General features: G+C 41.7%; 1 protein-coding gene across 1 annotated transcript in view; it reads right to left on the bottom strand.

Moving 5' to 3' along the window:
• ofcc1 (orofacial cleft 1 candidate 1) overlaps positions 1 to 12,329 on the bottom strand; it is a 122,369-nt gene that overhangs the window by 17,591 nt on the left and 92,449 nt on the right. The window contains exon 17 of the mRNA XM_038997223.1: positions 3,477 to 3,636. Within this exon, the coding sequence (XP_038853151.1) occupies positions 3,477 to 3,636 (160 nt within the window). The remainder of the gene's footprint in view (positions 1 to 3,476; positions 3,637 to 12,329) is intronic.

The raw sequence follows: 12,329 nt of genomic DNA, 5'->3' as shown, positions 1-12,329 counted from the left end.
ACTCTTCTGGGAAGGCTTTCCACTAGATGGTGAAACATGCGGGGACTTGCTGCCATTCAGCCACAAGAGCATTAGTGAGGTCGGACACTGACGTTGGGCGATTAGACCTTGCTCGCAGTCGGTGTTTCAATTCATCCCAAAGGTGTTCGATAGGGTTGAGGTCAGGGCTCTGTGCAGGCCAATCAAGTTCTTCCACACCGATCGACAAACCATTTCTGTATGGACATCACTTTGTGCACGGGGGGCATTGTAATGCTGAAACAGGAACGGGCCTTCCCCAAACTGTTGCCACAAAGTTGGAAGCATAGAATTGTCTAGAATGTCACTGTATGCTGTAGCGTTAAGATTTCCCTTCACTGGAACTAAGGGGCCTAGCCCAAACCATAAAAAACAGTCCCAGACCATTATTCCTAGCATTCTCCTGTCATCTGCCAAACCCAGATTTCTCCCGAAGGACTGCCAGATGTTGAAGCGTGATTCATCACTCCAGAGAACGAGTTTCCACTGCTCCAGAGTCCAATGGCGGCGAGCTTTACACCACTCCAGCTGATGCTTGGCATTGTGCATGGTGATCTTAGGCTTGTGTGCGGCTGCTCAAGCCATGGAAACCCATTTCATGAAGCTCCCGACTAACAGTTCTTGTGCTGACATTGCTTCCAGAGGAAGTTTGGAACTCCCTAGTGAGTGTTGCAACCGAGGACCAACGATTTTTACACACTTCAACACTCGGCGGTCCCGTTCTGTGAGCTTGTGTGGCCCACCACTCTGCAGCTGAGCCGTTGTTGCTCCTAGACATTTCCACTTCACAATAACAGCACTTACAGTTGACCGGGGAAGCTCCAGCAGGGCAGAAATGTGATGAACTGACTTGTTGGAAAGGTGGCATCCTAAGATGGTGCCACATTGAAAGTCCCTGAGCTCTTCAGTAAGGCCATTCTACTGCCAATGTTTGTCTATGGAGATTGCATGGCTGTGTGCTCGATTTTATACACCTATCAGCAACGGGTGTGGCTGAAATAGCCAAATCCACTAGTTTGAAGGGTGTCCACATACTTTTGTATATATAGTGTATATTGAACTATATTGACTTGTATGGAAAGACTGGCTTTGAATGAATAGGCTTAACCCACAAAAGTTGTTGTGAGGCAATTGGTCTATAGGAAGATCTCACACCTAAACAGACCACAAGAACGAATTGCAAAAATCCCTGAAGCTGGAGACTCATATCTCCCTCACCAACTTTAAGCATCAGCTGTCAGAGCAGCTCACAGATCATTGCACCTGTACATAGCCTATCTGTAAATAGCCCATCCAACTACCTCATCCCCATATTGTTTTTGTTTTTTTTGCTCCTTTGCACCCCAGTATCTCTACTTGCACATTCATCTTCTGCACATCTATCACTCCAGTGTTTAATTGTTAAATTGTAATTACTTCGCCACTATGGCCTATTTATTGCCTTACCTCCCTAATCTTACCTCATTTGCACATACTGTTTATAGATGTTTCTATTGTGTTATTGACTGTACGTTTGTTTATTCCATGTGTAACTCTGTGTTGTTTGTGTCGCACTGCTTTGCTTTATCTTGGCCAGGTCGCAGTTGTAAATGAGAACTTTTTCTCAACTGGCCTACCTGGTTAAATAAAGGTGAAATAAAAAAAATGTAATTAAAAAGAGACTCTTGTTGACTTGGTATGGCACAGATACTTACACTCTTAGAAAAAAAGGGTTATTTGGCTGACCCCATAGGAGAACCCTTTGAAGAACCCTTATTGGTTCCAGGTAGATCCCTTTTGGTTCCAAGTGTTTCCACAGAGGGTTCTACATGGAACCCAAAATGGTTCTACCTGGAACCAAAACAGTTTTTATGTTTCGTATGGCACAGATCCTTAGTTAACTTGGTATGGCACAGATCCTTAGTTAAATTGGTATGGCACAGATCCTTAGTTAAATTGGTATGGCACAGATCCTTAGTTAAATTGGTATGGCACAGATCCTTAGTTAACTTGGTATGGCACAGATCCTTAGTTAACTTGGTATGGCACAGATCCTTAGTTAACTTGGTATGGCACAGATCCTTAGTTAACTTGGTATGTCTAAAAGTGAAACGGGCACATTGCTAGACTGGGACTGTAAAATATATTTATTTGTATTTTAATTGATTTGTGGTAAAATCAACATACATAGTTGGCTTCAGCATAGTCTATATTGAAATGGAGTGCTACCACAAAACAGCTGAACAAAATCTTTGCATTTACGATGAGGTGGCAATTATCTTTCACTTACACTCGCCTCGGTTGACAGGTATTATAATATCTCATCAGAAAGTCACTAAATAGTTTGGGAGGCTATACAGGGAGGCTGCAGTACAGTACACGCTGTAGCCATTTGGGAGTGTATGAACTTGAGAGAGAGAGCAGGAAAGTTAATAAGAGATGTATGCCACTAACAAATTGTACAGAATAAATTACATGGGGTTGGATCGCTATGTTCTATTTTCTTATCTGCAGAAGTCACATTTTCAATCACTATGCATAGATTCCCCACCGCCGTGGTTACATGCTAATACAGTGTCATCGCTGTGTCATCCTCACCGACCCATAGTGCCTGTCAGAAGATGACAGCTTCCCTCAGATGAGAATCATTTCATGGGGACGTTGGAATTTCCTGCACCCACAACCTTCTGACATCGACTTGTCCATGCTAAGTTCACATTAACCAAATGCCTGTTGCAGTGTGTGTGTGTGTGTGTGTGTGCATGCATGTGTGTGTGTTGATTGAGTAGTCTTTCTTTAATGAAATATCTTTGGAAATTGGTTTCCACAGACTAATCAGGCAGCCCGCTAGCTGAGTTTCTGTTTTGGTAATTATCTTGTACTAATTAGAATGAAGCTAAAGACCTTTGAGATGAATTCCTTGGCTTTCTGAAATGTAACTAAAGAAAATGTAATGATAGAAAATAAGCTTATTCTATGTATCTTCTTAGAACTTAATATCTTCGTTAATAAAGTGTCCAAATTAAAGCTAGTAATGGACAATAACTGGAGTCTATCTTGACCACTCTTCTAAGTCCCTCGCTAACCAATCAGCTCTCCTACAGAATATATCCCCTTGGTCCTAGACCCTAGCGGGCATGACCCGCGGTTACAGACAACCAACCACAATTTCTCTGCCTGTTAGATGGAGCAATCTAATGGATTAGTATCAACAGGGCCTTTCTGCTCATCCTCTCAGTAAGAAAACAACCATTAATCCAATTAAACACTTACGACTTGAGGACAGCAGAGAGCATGGCTACAGTAGAGTGGTCATAAGAAAGGCCTTCTCACACCACTGAGTTGAGCTGGCCTGGTTAGGCATCCACCATAGTTAATGGAACCGTGCTGAAAAGGAAAATGTGGAAACAAAATATCCGAGCCAGCCCAGTTTGGTTGGGGTCAGGGTTTAGGGATGTTAAGCGGGCTAGTTGGCTCACCTTGCGTCTTTCTCCGTTGAAGCCCCTCCACTGCTCGGCCTTCTGGATGATGTAGTCTAGTTCCTGGTTGGACACCTCCAGGTCCCGGGGGACAAAGAAGGATCCCTCGGTCACGCTGAGACGCTGGAAGATGTCCAGCATGCGCCCCTCGTTGTGGAGTCTGGGGGGAGGGCGTGAGGGTGGAGGGAGGGAAAGTGGAGGAGACGAGCCATGAACCATCATTGTCTGCCACTCTGCCTTCGTAAAAGGCCACCAAGGGTCATTTGTGAAAACAAGGAACAATATTGCCCTACTCAGCCCAACGGTGTCAAAGTTCATGACTGCACTCATGGTTTCGTCGGCTAGTCGGATGCCAAACCAACGTCACATCCTAATTATATTCACGTTAATGTCACGTCGGCTAACGTTCCACAAACCGGTTCCCTGACCTTTGGGACACATTTCATCTGACGAGCCTCGGCGGCATTGAATGAAGCTTATCGTTTCGATGTTGTCTGGTGCTTACAACTAAAACCCAAATCATGGTGTCCAGTGTACCAGAAAGCATCCCCAACGTTATATTAATTGCATTAAGCATCTCATTCCAGACTCAGTATGCCGTTTCAAATGGAGTATCTGAATTGATCCACTAATAAAACAGAACGCAGAACACAGAGGACAAGAATGCAGGCAAATTGGCCTTGGTGAGTGGGAGGGAGGCTACTTGTTAGTTAAAAGGAGCTGGGCTGGCAGTAAGTGGGCGGTATGGAAAAATCTCCAGAGGACTCCACAAGGCGCTTCAAAGATAGCCGCCAGGGGATTGGCTGCTATTGGCTGCTGATTGAGTGGCCGTCTGATGAGGTGGGTCTGAGTCATGCGGCCACGCCAGAACACATATTGATCGGAGTCTCGAGGTGACTGAGCATCAGCCGGCTAGCTTTCTCCACAAGCAACACAGACAACAGCCCACAAAGACACCAGCGCTACACAAACAAACAAATGCCTTGGCCAATCATCAAACGCGCGCAACCTTTTCCCCTACCAAAGAGATTCTCCGCAGTCAGGGGGTAATCAGTTAAAACTAACATCAAGGAGAGCCAGCTGTATACAAGGATACTGGATAGATAGAGCTTTGAACCCAGCATCACTCCCATCCAGAGCTCTTGGGAGAGTTTGCTACTCTTCTGTAGTACTCTGACTTCAGACATAAGAATAGCTTGCATTCATCATCAGATGTGCTCTTTTCATTCATTTATGCGCCTCTCACTTAGTGGGATTCACCATCTTTCATTGCGGAAATGCCTTGGATATGCACAATATGTTTGGCAGAACTGCTGTTCAACAGTTCTAAACTATGGTACCAGTGAGCATTTATTTTAGTGGACAACTGTTTGGAGCTGTTACATAGACAATAATAATTTGCCTAATTTTTATCATGTGAAATCATTAAGATATAAAGTGTGAACAAAGATACAGTTGAAGTCGGAAGTTTACATACACCTTAGCGAAATACATTTAAACTTTTTCACAATTCCTGACATTTAATCCAAGTAAAAATTCCCTGTCTTAGGTCAGTTAGGACCACCACTTTATTTTAAGAATATGAAATGTCAGAATAATAGGAAAAGAATGATTTATTTCAGCTTTTATTTCCTTCATTCCATTCCCAGTGGGTCATAATTTTACATACACTCAATTAGTATTTGGTAGCATTGCCTTTAAATTGTTTAACTTGGGTCAAATGTTTCAGGTAGCCTTCCACAAGCTCCCACAATAAGTTGGGTGAATTTTGGCCCATTCCTCCTGACAGAGCTGGTGTAACTGAGTCAGGTTTCTAGGCCTTCTTGCTCGCACACGCCTTTTCAGTTCTGCCCACAACATTTATATGGGATTGAGGTCAGGGCTTTGTGATGGCCACTTCAATACCTTGACTTGGTTATCCTTAAGCCATTTTGCCAAAACTTTGGAAGTATGCTTGGGGTCATTGTCCATTTGAAAGACCCATTTGCGACCAAGGTTTAACTTCCTGACTGATGTCTTGAGATGTTTCTTCAATAAATCCACAATTTCCCTTCCCCATGATGCCATCTATTTTGTGAAGTGCACCAGTCCCTCCTGCAGCAAAGCACCCCCACAACATGATGCTGCCACCCCTGTGCTTCACGGTTGGGATGGTGTTCTTCGGCTTGCAAGCATCCCCCTTTTTCCTCGAAACATAACGATGGTCATTATGGCCAAACGGTTCTATTTTTGTTTCATCAGACTATAGGACGTTTCTCCCAAAAGTACGATCTTTGTCCCCATGTGCAGTTGCAAACTGTACTCTGGCTTTTTATGGCGGTTTTGGAGCAGTGGCTTCTTCCTTGCTGAGCGGCCTTTCAGGTTATGTCGATATAGGACGCGTTTTACTGTGGATATAGATACTTGTGTACCTGTTTCCTCCAGCATCTTCACAAGGTCCTTTGCTGTTGTTCTGGGATTGATTTGCACTTCTTGCACCAAAGTACGTTCATCTCTAGGAGACAGAACGCGTCTCCTCCTTACCTGTATGACGGCTGCGTGGTCCCATGGTGTTTATACTTGCGTACTATTGTTTGTACAGATGAACGTGGTACCTTCAGGCGTTTGGAAATTGCTCCCAAGGATGAACCAGACTTGTGGAGGTTTACATTTTTTTTTGCTGAGGTCTTGGCTTATTTCTTTTGATTTTCCCATGATGTCAAACAAAGAGGCACTGAGTTTGAAGGAAGGCCTTGAAATACATCCACAGGTACACCCCCAATTGACTCAAATGATGTCAATTAGCCTATCAGAAGCTTCTAAAGCCATGACATAATTTTCTGGAATTTTCCAAGCTGTTTAAAGGCACAGTCAAATCAAATCAAATCAAAGTTTATTTGTCACGTGCGCCGAATACAACCTTACATTGAAATGCTTACTTACAGGCTCTAACCAATAGTGCGGAAAAAAAAGGTATGTGTGTGTGTGTGTGTAGGTAAGTAAAGAAATAAAACAACAGTAAAAATACATTTGAAAATAAGAGTAGCAAGGCTATATAGAGAACACCGGTTAGTCAGGCTTATTGAGGTAGTATGTACATGTAGGTATGGTTAAAGTGACTATGCATATATGATGAACAGAGAGTAGCAGTAGCGTAAAAGGAGGGGTTGGCGAGAGGTGGGACACAATGCAGATAGCCCAGTTAGCCAATGTGCGGGAGGTGTATGTATGGTTAAAGTGACTATGCATATAAGATAAACAGAGAGTAGCAGCAGCGTAAAAGAGAGGTTGGGGTGGGGGACACACAATGTAAATAGTCCGGGTAACCATTGGTTACCTGTTCAGAAGTCTTATGGCTTAGGGGTAAAAACTGTTGAGAAGCCTTTTTGTCCTAGACTTGGCACTCCGGTACCGCTTGCCATGCGGTAGTAGAGAGAACAGTCTATGACTGGGGTTGCTGGGGTCTTTGACAATTTTTAGGGCCTTCCTCTGACACCGTCTGGTGTAGAGGTCCTGGATGACAGGCAGCTTTGCCCCAGTGATGTATTGGGCCGTACGCACTACCCTCTGAAGTGCCTTGCGGTCAGAGGCCGAGCAATTGCCGTACCAGGCAGTGATGTAACCGGTCAGGATGCTCTCGATGTTGCAGCTGTAGAACCTTTTGAGGATCTTAGGACCCAGTCAACGTAGTGTTTGTAAACTTCTGACCCACTGGAATTATGATACAGTGAATTATAAGTGAAATAATCTGTCTGTAAATAATTGTTGTGAAAATTACTTGTGTCATGCACAAAGTAGATGTCCTAACCGACTTGCCAAAACTATAGTTTGTTAACAATAAATTTGTGGAGTGTTTGAAAAACGAGTTTTAATGACTCCAACCTAAGTGTATGTAAACTTCCGACTTCAACTGTACATTCAAATATAATTCATGAGATTAATCAAAATCTATGTTTAAACCCTTTCTCATGTTTGGAGTCTTCACAGATTTGGTAAAAATCGCGTGACATAAAACACTACATTTCTTTCCTTACATTTATGATACTGCTGTTTGTCGTTATATCATATACTAAGCATTTAACAAATTAATTACACATTGAACTTGATCCTGTAAAATTCCTGGATATTGCTGTCGGACTCTTTTTTTGTATGGCGATCTCGGAAGTGCACTGTAACCTCGTAACATTTTGTATCCCCCTATGTTACGGTGTGAAAACAGTTTTGATGTGCACACATATCCAAAATAATCTATGGAATGCCCGGGGGAAGCAGAGTATGATAGCTAAAGAGATGGAGAAAAATATTTTGATTGATTGCAAATATGGGAGTAGAAAAGAGAACACACAGAAATAAGGCTGTTGTATAAAACACCTCTCTCCGGATTACATCTTCAAACTAAGGGCAACCACGGCATCCGGTGACAGAGAGGGACAAGAGTTCATCCATGTATATGGGTAAGAGTGTCTAGATATCTACATTTTCAGATATTATACGCTTCAAATTTTGACAGAAAGTTGCTTCCATTGCAAGTTAAAGCGTACTGTTAGCTAGCTAGCTAATTTTAGCTGGCTGGCTCACTAGCTAACATTACATATATGATCTGTGTAGTAATATTATTCATATCTCAGAATTATAGCTTAATGTTAGCTAGCTTGCTAGCATTGAACCCAATTGGTTAGCTTTATCTACCTGCAGATTCATGCATGGTAGTGACGTTATAAATTGGGATTATGGTTCATTGTTTAGCTAGCTAGCTACATAAAAAAAAGACATCACTATTCAAGTAACAATTTCACTGTACCGTTTACACCTTCTGTATCCTGTGCATGTGACAAATAGACTTTGATTTTATTTGATATAGTGTGTGTTTACCAGAGACTGTAATGTGAAGAACAACATGACCTGCACCAGTCAAATTAGGATACAAAGTCAGGCTAAAGAAACTTTTAGAAATCTAAAATTCTCCGGTAAAACGCCCTGCTTTTATTTCTTCACACTCTCAGCTATTTTCTGTAATTAGCTCGCCATTAACTTTTAAATAATGATCTCGTTGTGCGTTTTTGTCATGTAATAATTAATAAAAATGAGCTAAAGTTAAGTAATTGTCAGCTATGATATGGTAATTATTTAAACTGGCTAGCTAGCTAACAAGCTAGAAACGAACCAAAACAATGTTTAGAAAGTTGCTTTTAGTTGCCTGGTTTGCTAGATTGACGTATACTTAATTTATTTTTTAAACGGATGGGTTTATTGATGTTAAAATACACCAGTTATGCTATTTTAGACCACCAGGCTGCTGATGTCATGCAGCCTGTCGTTTTGGGGTCTTTTTCATAACGACAACGACAAGTTTGATGTAGGACGACAATAGAATGTTCATGATGTGACTGCGACAACTGTCTACAGACATAGCCGTAGTATAAACCAGCTTTTAGTCTTTAAATCTTTGATTGTTTAGTACACTACTGTACTCACTCTGTTTAGCACATGGCCTCACATGTGAATCCTAAAAGAGATGGGTGGAGCTAAGGCTTAAGTGAATGTGAGCGATGCTGAATGGGTGTAGACAAAGAAGAGCTCTCCAGTAGGTGCACCAAAACTTTCAAGGGACATTTTCTCAAAAGTGGGGTTACAAGTTTATCAACTTTCAAAGCAAAGTTACTTTCCCATTGTTCCTCAACTGTAGTGTATGATATACCATTTTCTAGCCCTACTTTTATCCTATGTAAAAAAAAATCCAAATTTTGCAACATAAGACCGAATCGAGCCAGTCGGTCACAAATGGTTGGGGGACAGATTTATCCTAGCAACCTAATTAACCATTGGTAATATTTTTTAATGATGCCATATAGCCAAAAACAACAGTTTCTATTGCTAGACTAGAGCTATTCCCCTAGTCATTGTTTGCACATCTAATTAGCTGGGAAGAAGCAAGGATGTAAATAGTAGACATTATTTATCCTTTAAATATATCCTTTCACTGTTTACAGCAGGTCTTCAGCTACCTAGTCTTGAATAGCTGTCAAATACTTGCTTCCTCTGTCCTTGGGAGAATCTCAATTGCATTTCCTTGATTCATTGCATCTTCTCTCCTTGTTGCCTTCTCAAAACCCACTGGATGAGAATGTCAGAGGTCCTTCCCTCTCACCTTCTTATCCAATGGGTTTTGAGAAGGAGGCGAGGAGAGAGGACGTGAGCGATCATGGAAATGTAATTGAGATTCTCCCCTTGTTTCCCCCATTCTTCACCTCCCTCTCAAAGCACATTGGGGGAGAGGAGTGAAGGTTCCTCCCCTCAGGCTACAATGCACTTTCAAGGAGAGGCAAGCAGTGGAGTAAACAAGGACAGAGGAAGCAAGAATTTGACAGCTAGTTTTCAGACACAGACTCTCACACACACACACACACACACACACACACACACACACACACACACACACACACACACACACACACACACACACACACACACACACACACACACACACACACACACACACACACACACACACACTCACAATGCTTGAAGAGTTTACTGATTATAATGATTTCATTATTGGTTATTATTATTGTCAGTGATTTTGTTGACAGAATCCATTGTATTATGTTATTGTATTATATCAACTATTAAAACATATAGAAATGCTGTTGTTTGTCTTTTTGATTCTTCAGGGATGTTTAGCATGGCTATAAATGATAGAGAAGTTGACTAAAGCACAAAAAAAACTGCCAACTAGGCATGACAAAGAAACATGCGGAGTCCATGTTTCTTGCGACATTTTGAATGACATGTAGATGTTTCGTTGTTGCTACTGTAGGTGGTGTTATGGTCTCATTGTGCCTAGCTAGACTTTTATTCTGCTAGAAAATTATATTTAAATGTATATCAAACCATTTAGAAATGTTGACCGTGATGTCACACATTGGCCCATTTATTTATCGAAAGACCCTTATCTGTTAAATGGTAGCTGCTAATTAATATTAATCAATAGTGTCAATTATATACACTGAACAAAAATATAAACGCAACATGCAACAATTTTAAAGATTTTACTGAGTTGCAGTTCATATAAGGAAATCAGTTAATTTAAATAAATTCATTAGGTCCTAATCTATGGATTTCACATGACTGGGAATACAGATATGCAAACATTATTATAGTTTTTTTTTAATTGAACCTTTATTTAACTAGGCAAGTCAGTTAAGAACAAATTCTTATTTATAATGACGGCCTACCCGGCCAAACCCTCCCCTTACCCGGACGACGCTGGGCCAATTGTGTGCCGCCCTATGGGACTCCCAATCACGGCCGGTTGTGATACAGCCCAGGATCGAACCAAGGTCTGTAGTGAGGCCTCTAGGACTGAGATGCAGTGTCTTAGACCGCTGCACCACTTGGGAGTCTATGGGTGTCTGGTGTCTGGTGAGTATGCAGGCCATGGAAGAACTGGAACATTTTCAGCTTCCAGGAATTGCGTACAGATCCTTGTGACATTGGACCATTCTCTAAAAGTACGTTGGAGGCAGCTTATGGTAGAGAAATGTACATTATATTCTCTGGCAACAGCTCTGGTGGACATTCCTGTAGTCAGCATGCCAATTGCACGCACCTTCTAAGCTTGAGACATCTGTGGCATTGTGTTGTGTTTCAAAACTGCACATTTTAGAGTGGCCTTTTATTGTCCCCAGCACACCGTCAGGGATGTAAACAAATTTGATCACAAAATTTGAGCGCAATATGCTTTTTGTGCGTCTGGAACATTTCTGGGATCTTTTATTTCAGCTCATGAAACATGGGACCAACACTTTACATGTTGCTTTTATATTTTTGTTCAGAATATTTAATACAAAATTGTACAGATATCAAATCATTGAATTCTATAATATCTGTATTCCACATAGATAGTCACAACATTCAACACAATATATCTCACTTCTAACCATTTTAGCCTTCAAACTAGGTCTAAGGAGCATAGTGTGACAGAGAGGAGGTCCAGGGAGGGTTCAGCCCATTCAGTGTGTGTGTGTGTGTGTGTGTGTGTGTGTGTGTGTGTGTGTGTGTGTGTGTGTGTTTTTGGTTTTACCATCCTTCTGGGGCCCAGAAGTCCTCACAAGGATAGTAAAACAAGCAAAATTCAGACAAGTGGGGACAGTTCGCCGGGCCCCACAAGGAAAACAACTATTTTAGGTTTAGAGGTTAGGTTTAGGGTTAAGGTTAAAATTAGGGTTAGGAGTTAGGGGTTAATGTTATGGTTAGGTTAAGGGTAAAAGGAAAATAGGATGTTGAATCAGAATCAATTGTTTGGTCCTCACAAGGATAGTGAAACAAACGTGTGTGTGTGCGTGTGGCTGTCTCATCCCCAGAGCCCCTAACAGACAGACAGACAGACAGACAGACAGACAGACAGACAGACAGACAGACAGACAGACAGACAGACAGACAGACAGACAGACAGACAGACAGACAGACAGACAGACAGACAGACAGACAGTAGGCTGGATCCAGACTCATTCAAAGTACTAGATGGAGACCAGTCCCTCTCAATACAAAATTGAAGACCCTTTCCTTCTCCTTTACCTTGTAATCATTCTAATGTAATACCACTACAATCAATGTCACATCACCTCTATTTGTGAAGTTTTTCGGTGAAGGAGTAAAAAATTACAGAAATATATATTTTTTTCAGCCAATGAATCAAGGCAGCCTAAAATGTAATTAAAAAAGGATAACAGTTCATTCTATCTATACATATAGCCCCAGGCTTTTTTTTTGGAAATAGGTCACGAGCTGTGTCAGAGCTCTCCCTCTGACAGCCAATAAGAACATGTAACCCATAAAATTATCAGCCCTCCTCAGCCTCGTGCCCTATATTCA

The sequence above is a fragment of the Salvelinus namaycush genome, chromosome 7 (genome assembly GCF_016432855.1).
Source record: "Salvelinus namaycush isolate Seneca chromosome 7, SaNama_1.0, whole genome shotgun sequence".
Classification (NCBI taxonomy): Eukaryota; Metazoa; Chordata; class Actinopteri; order Salmoniformes; family Salmonidae; genus Salvelinus; species Salvelinus namaycush.
Note: the sequence above shows the minus strand (reverse complement) of the source record. Positions and strands in the feature narration are given on the sequence as shown.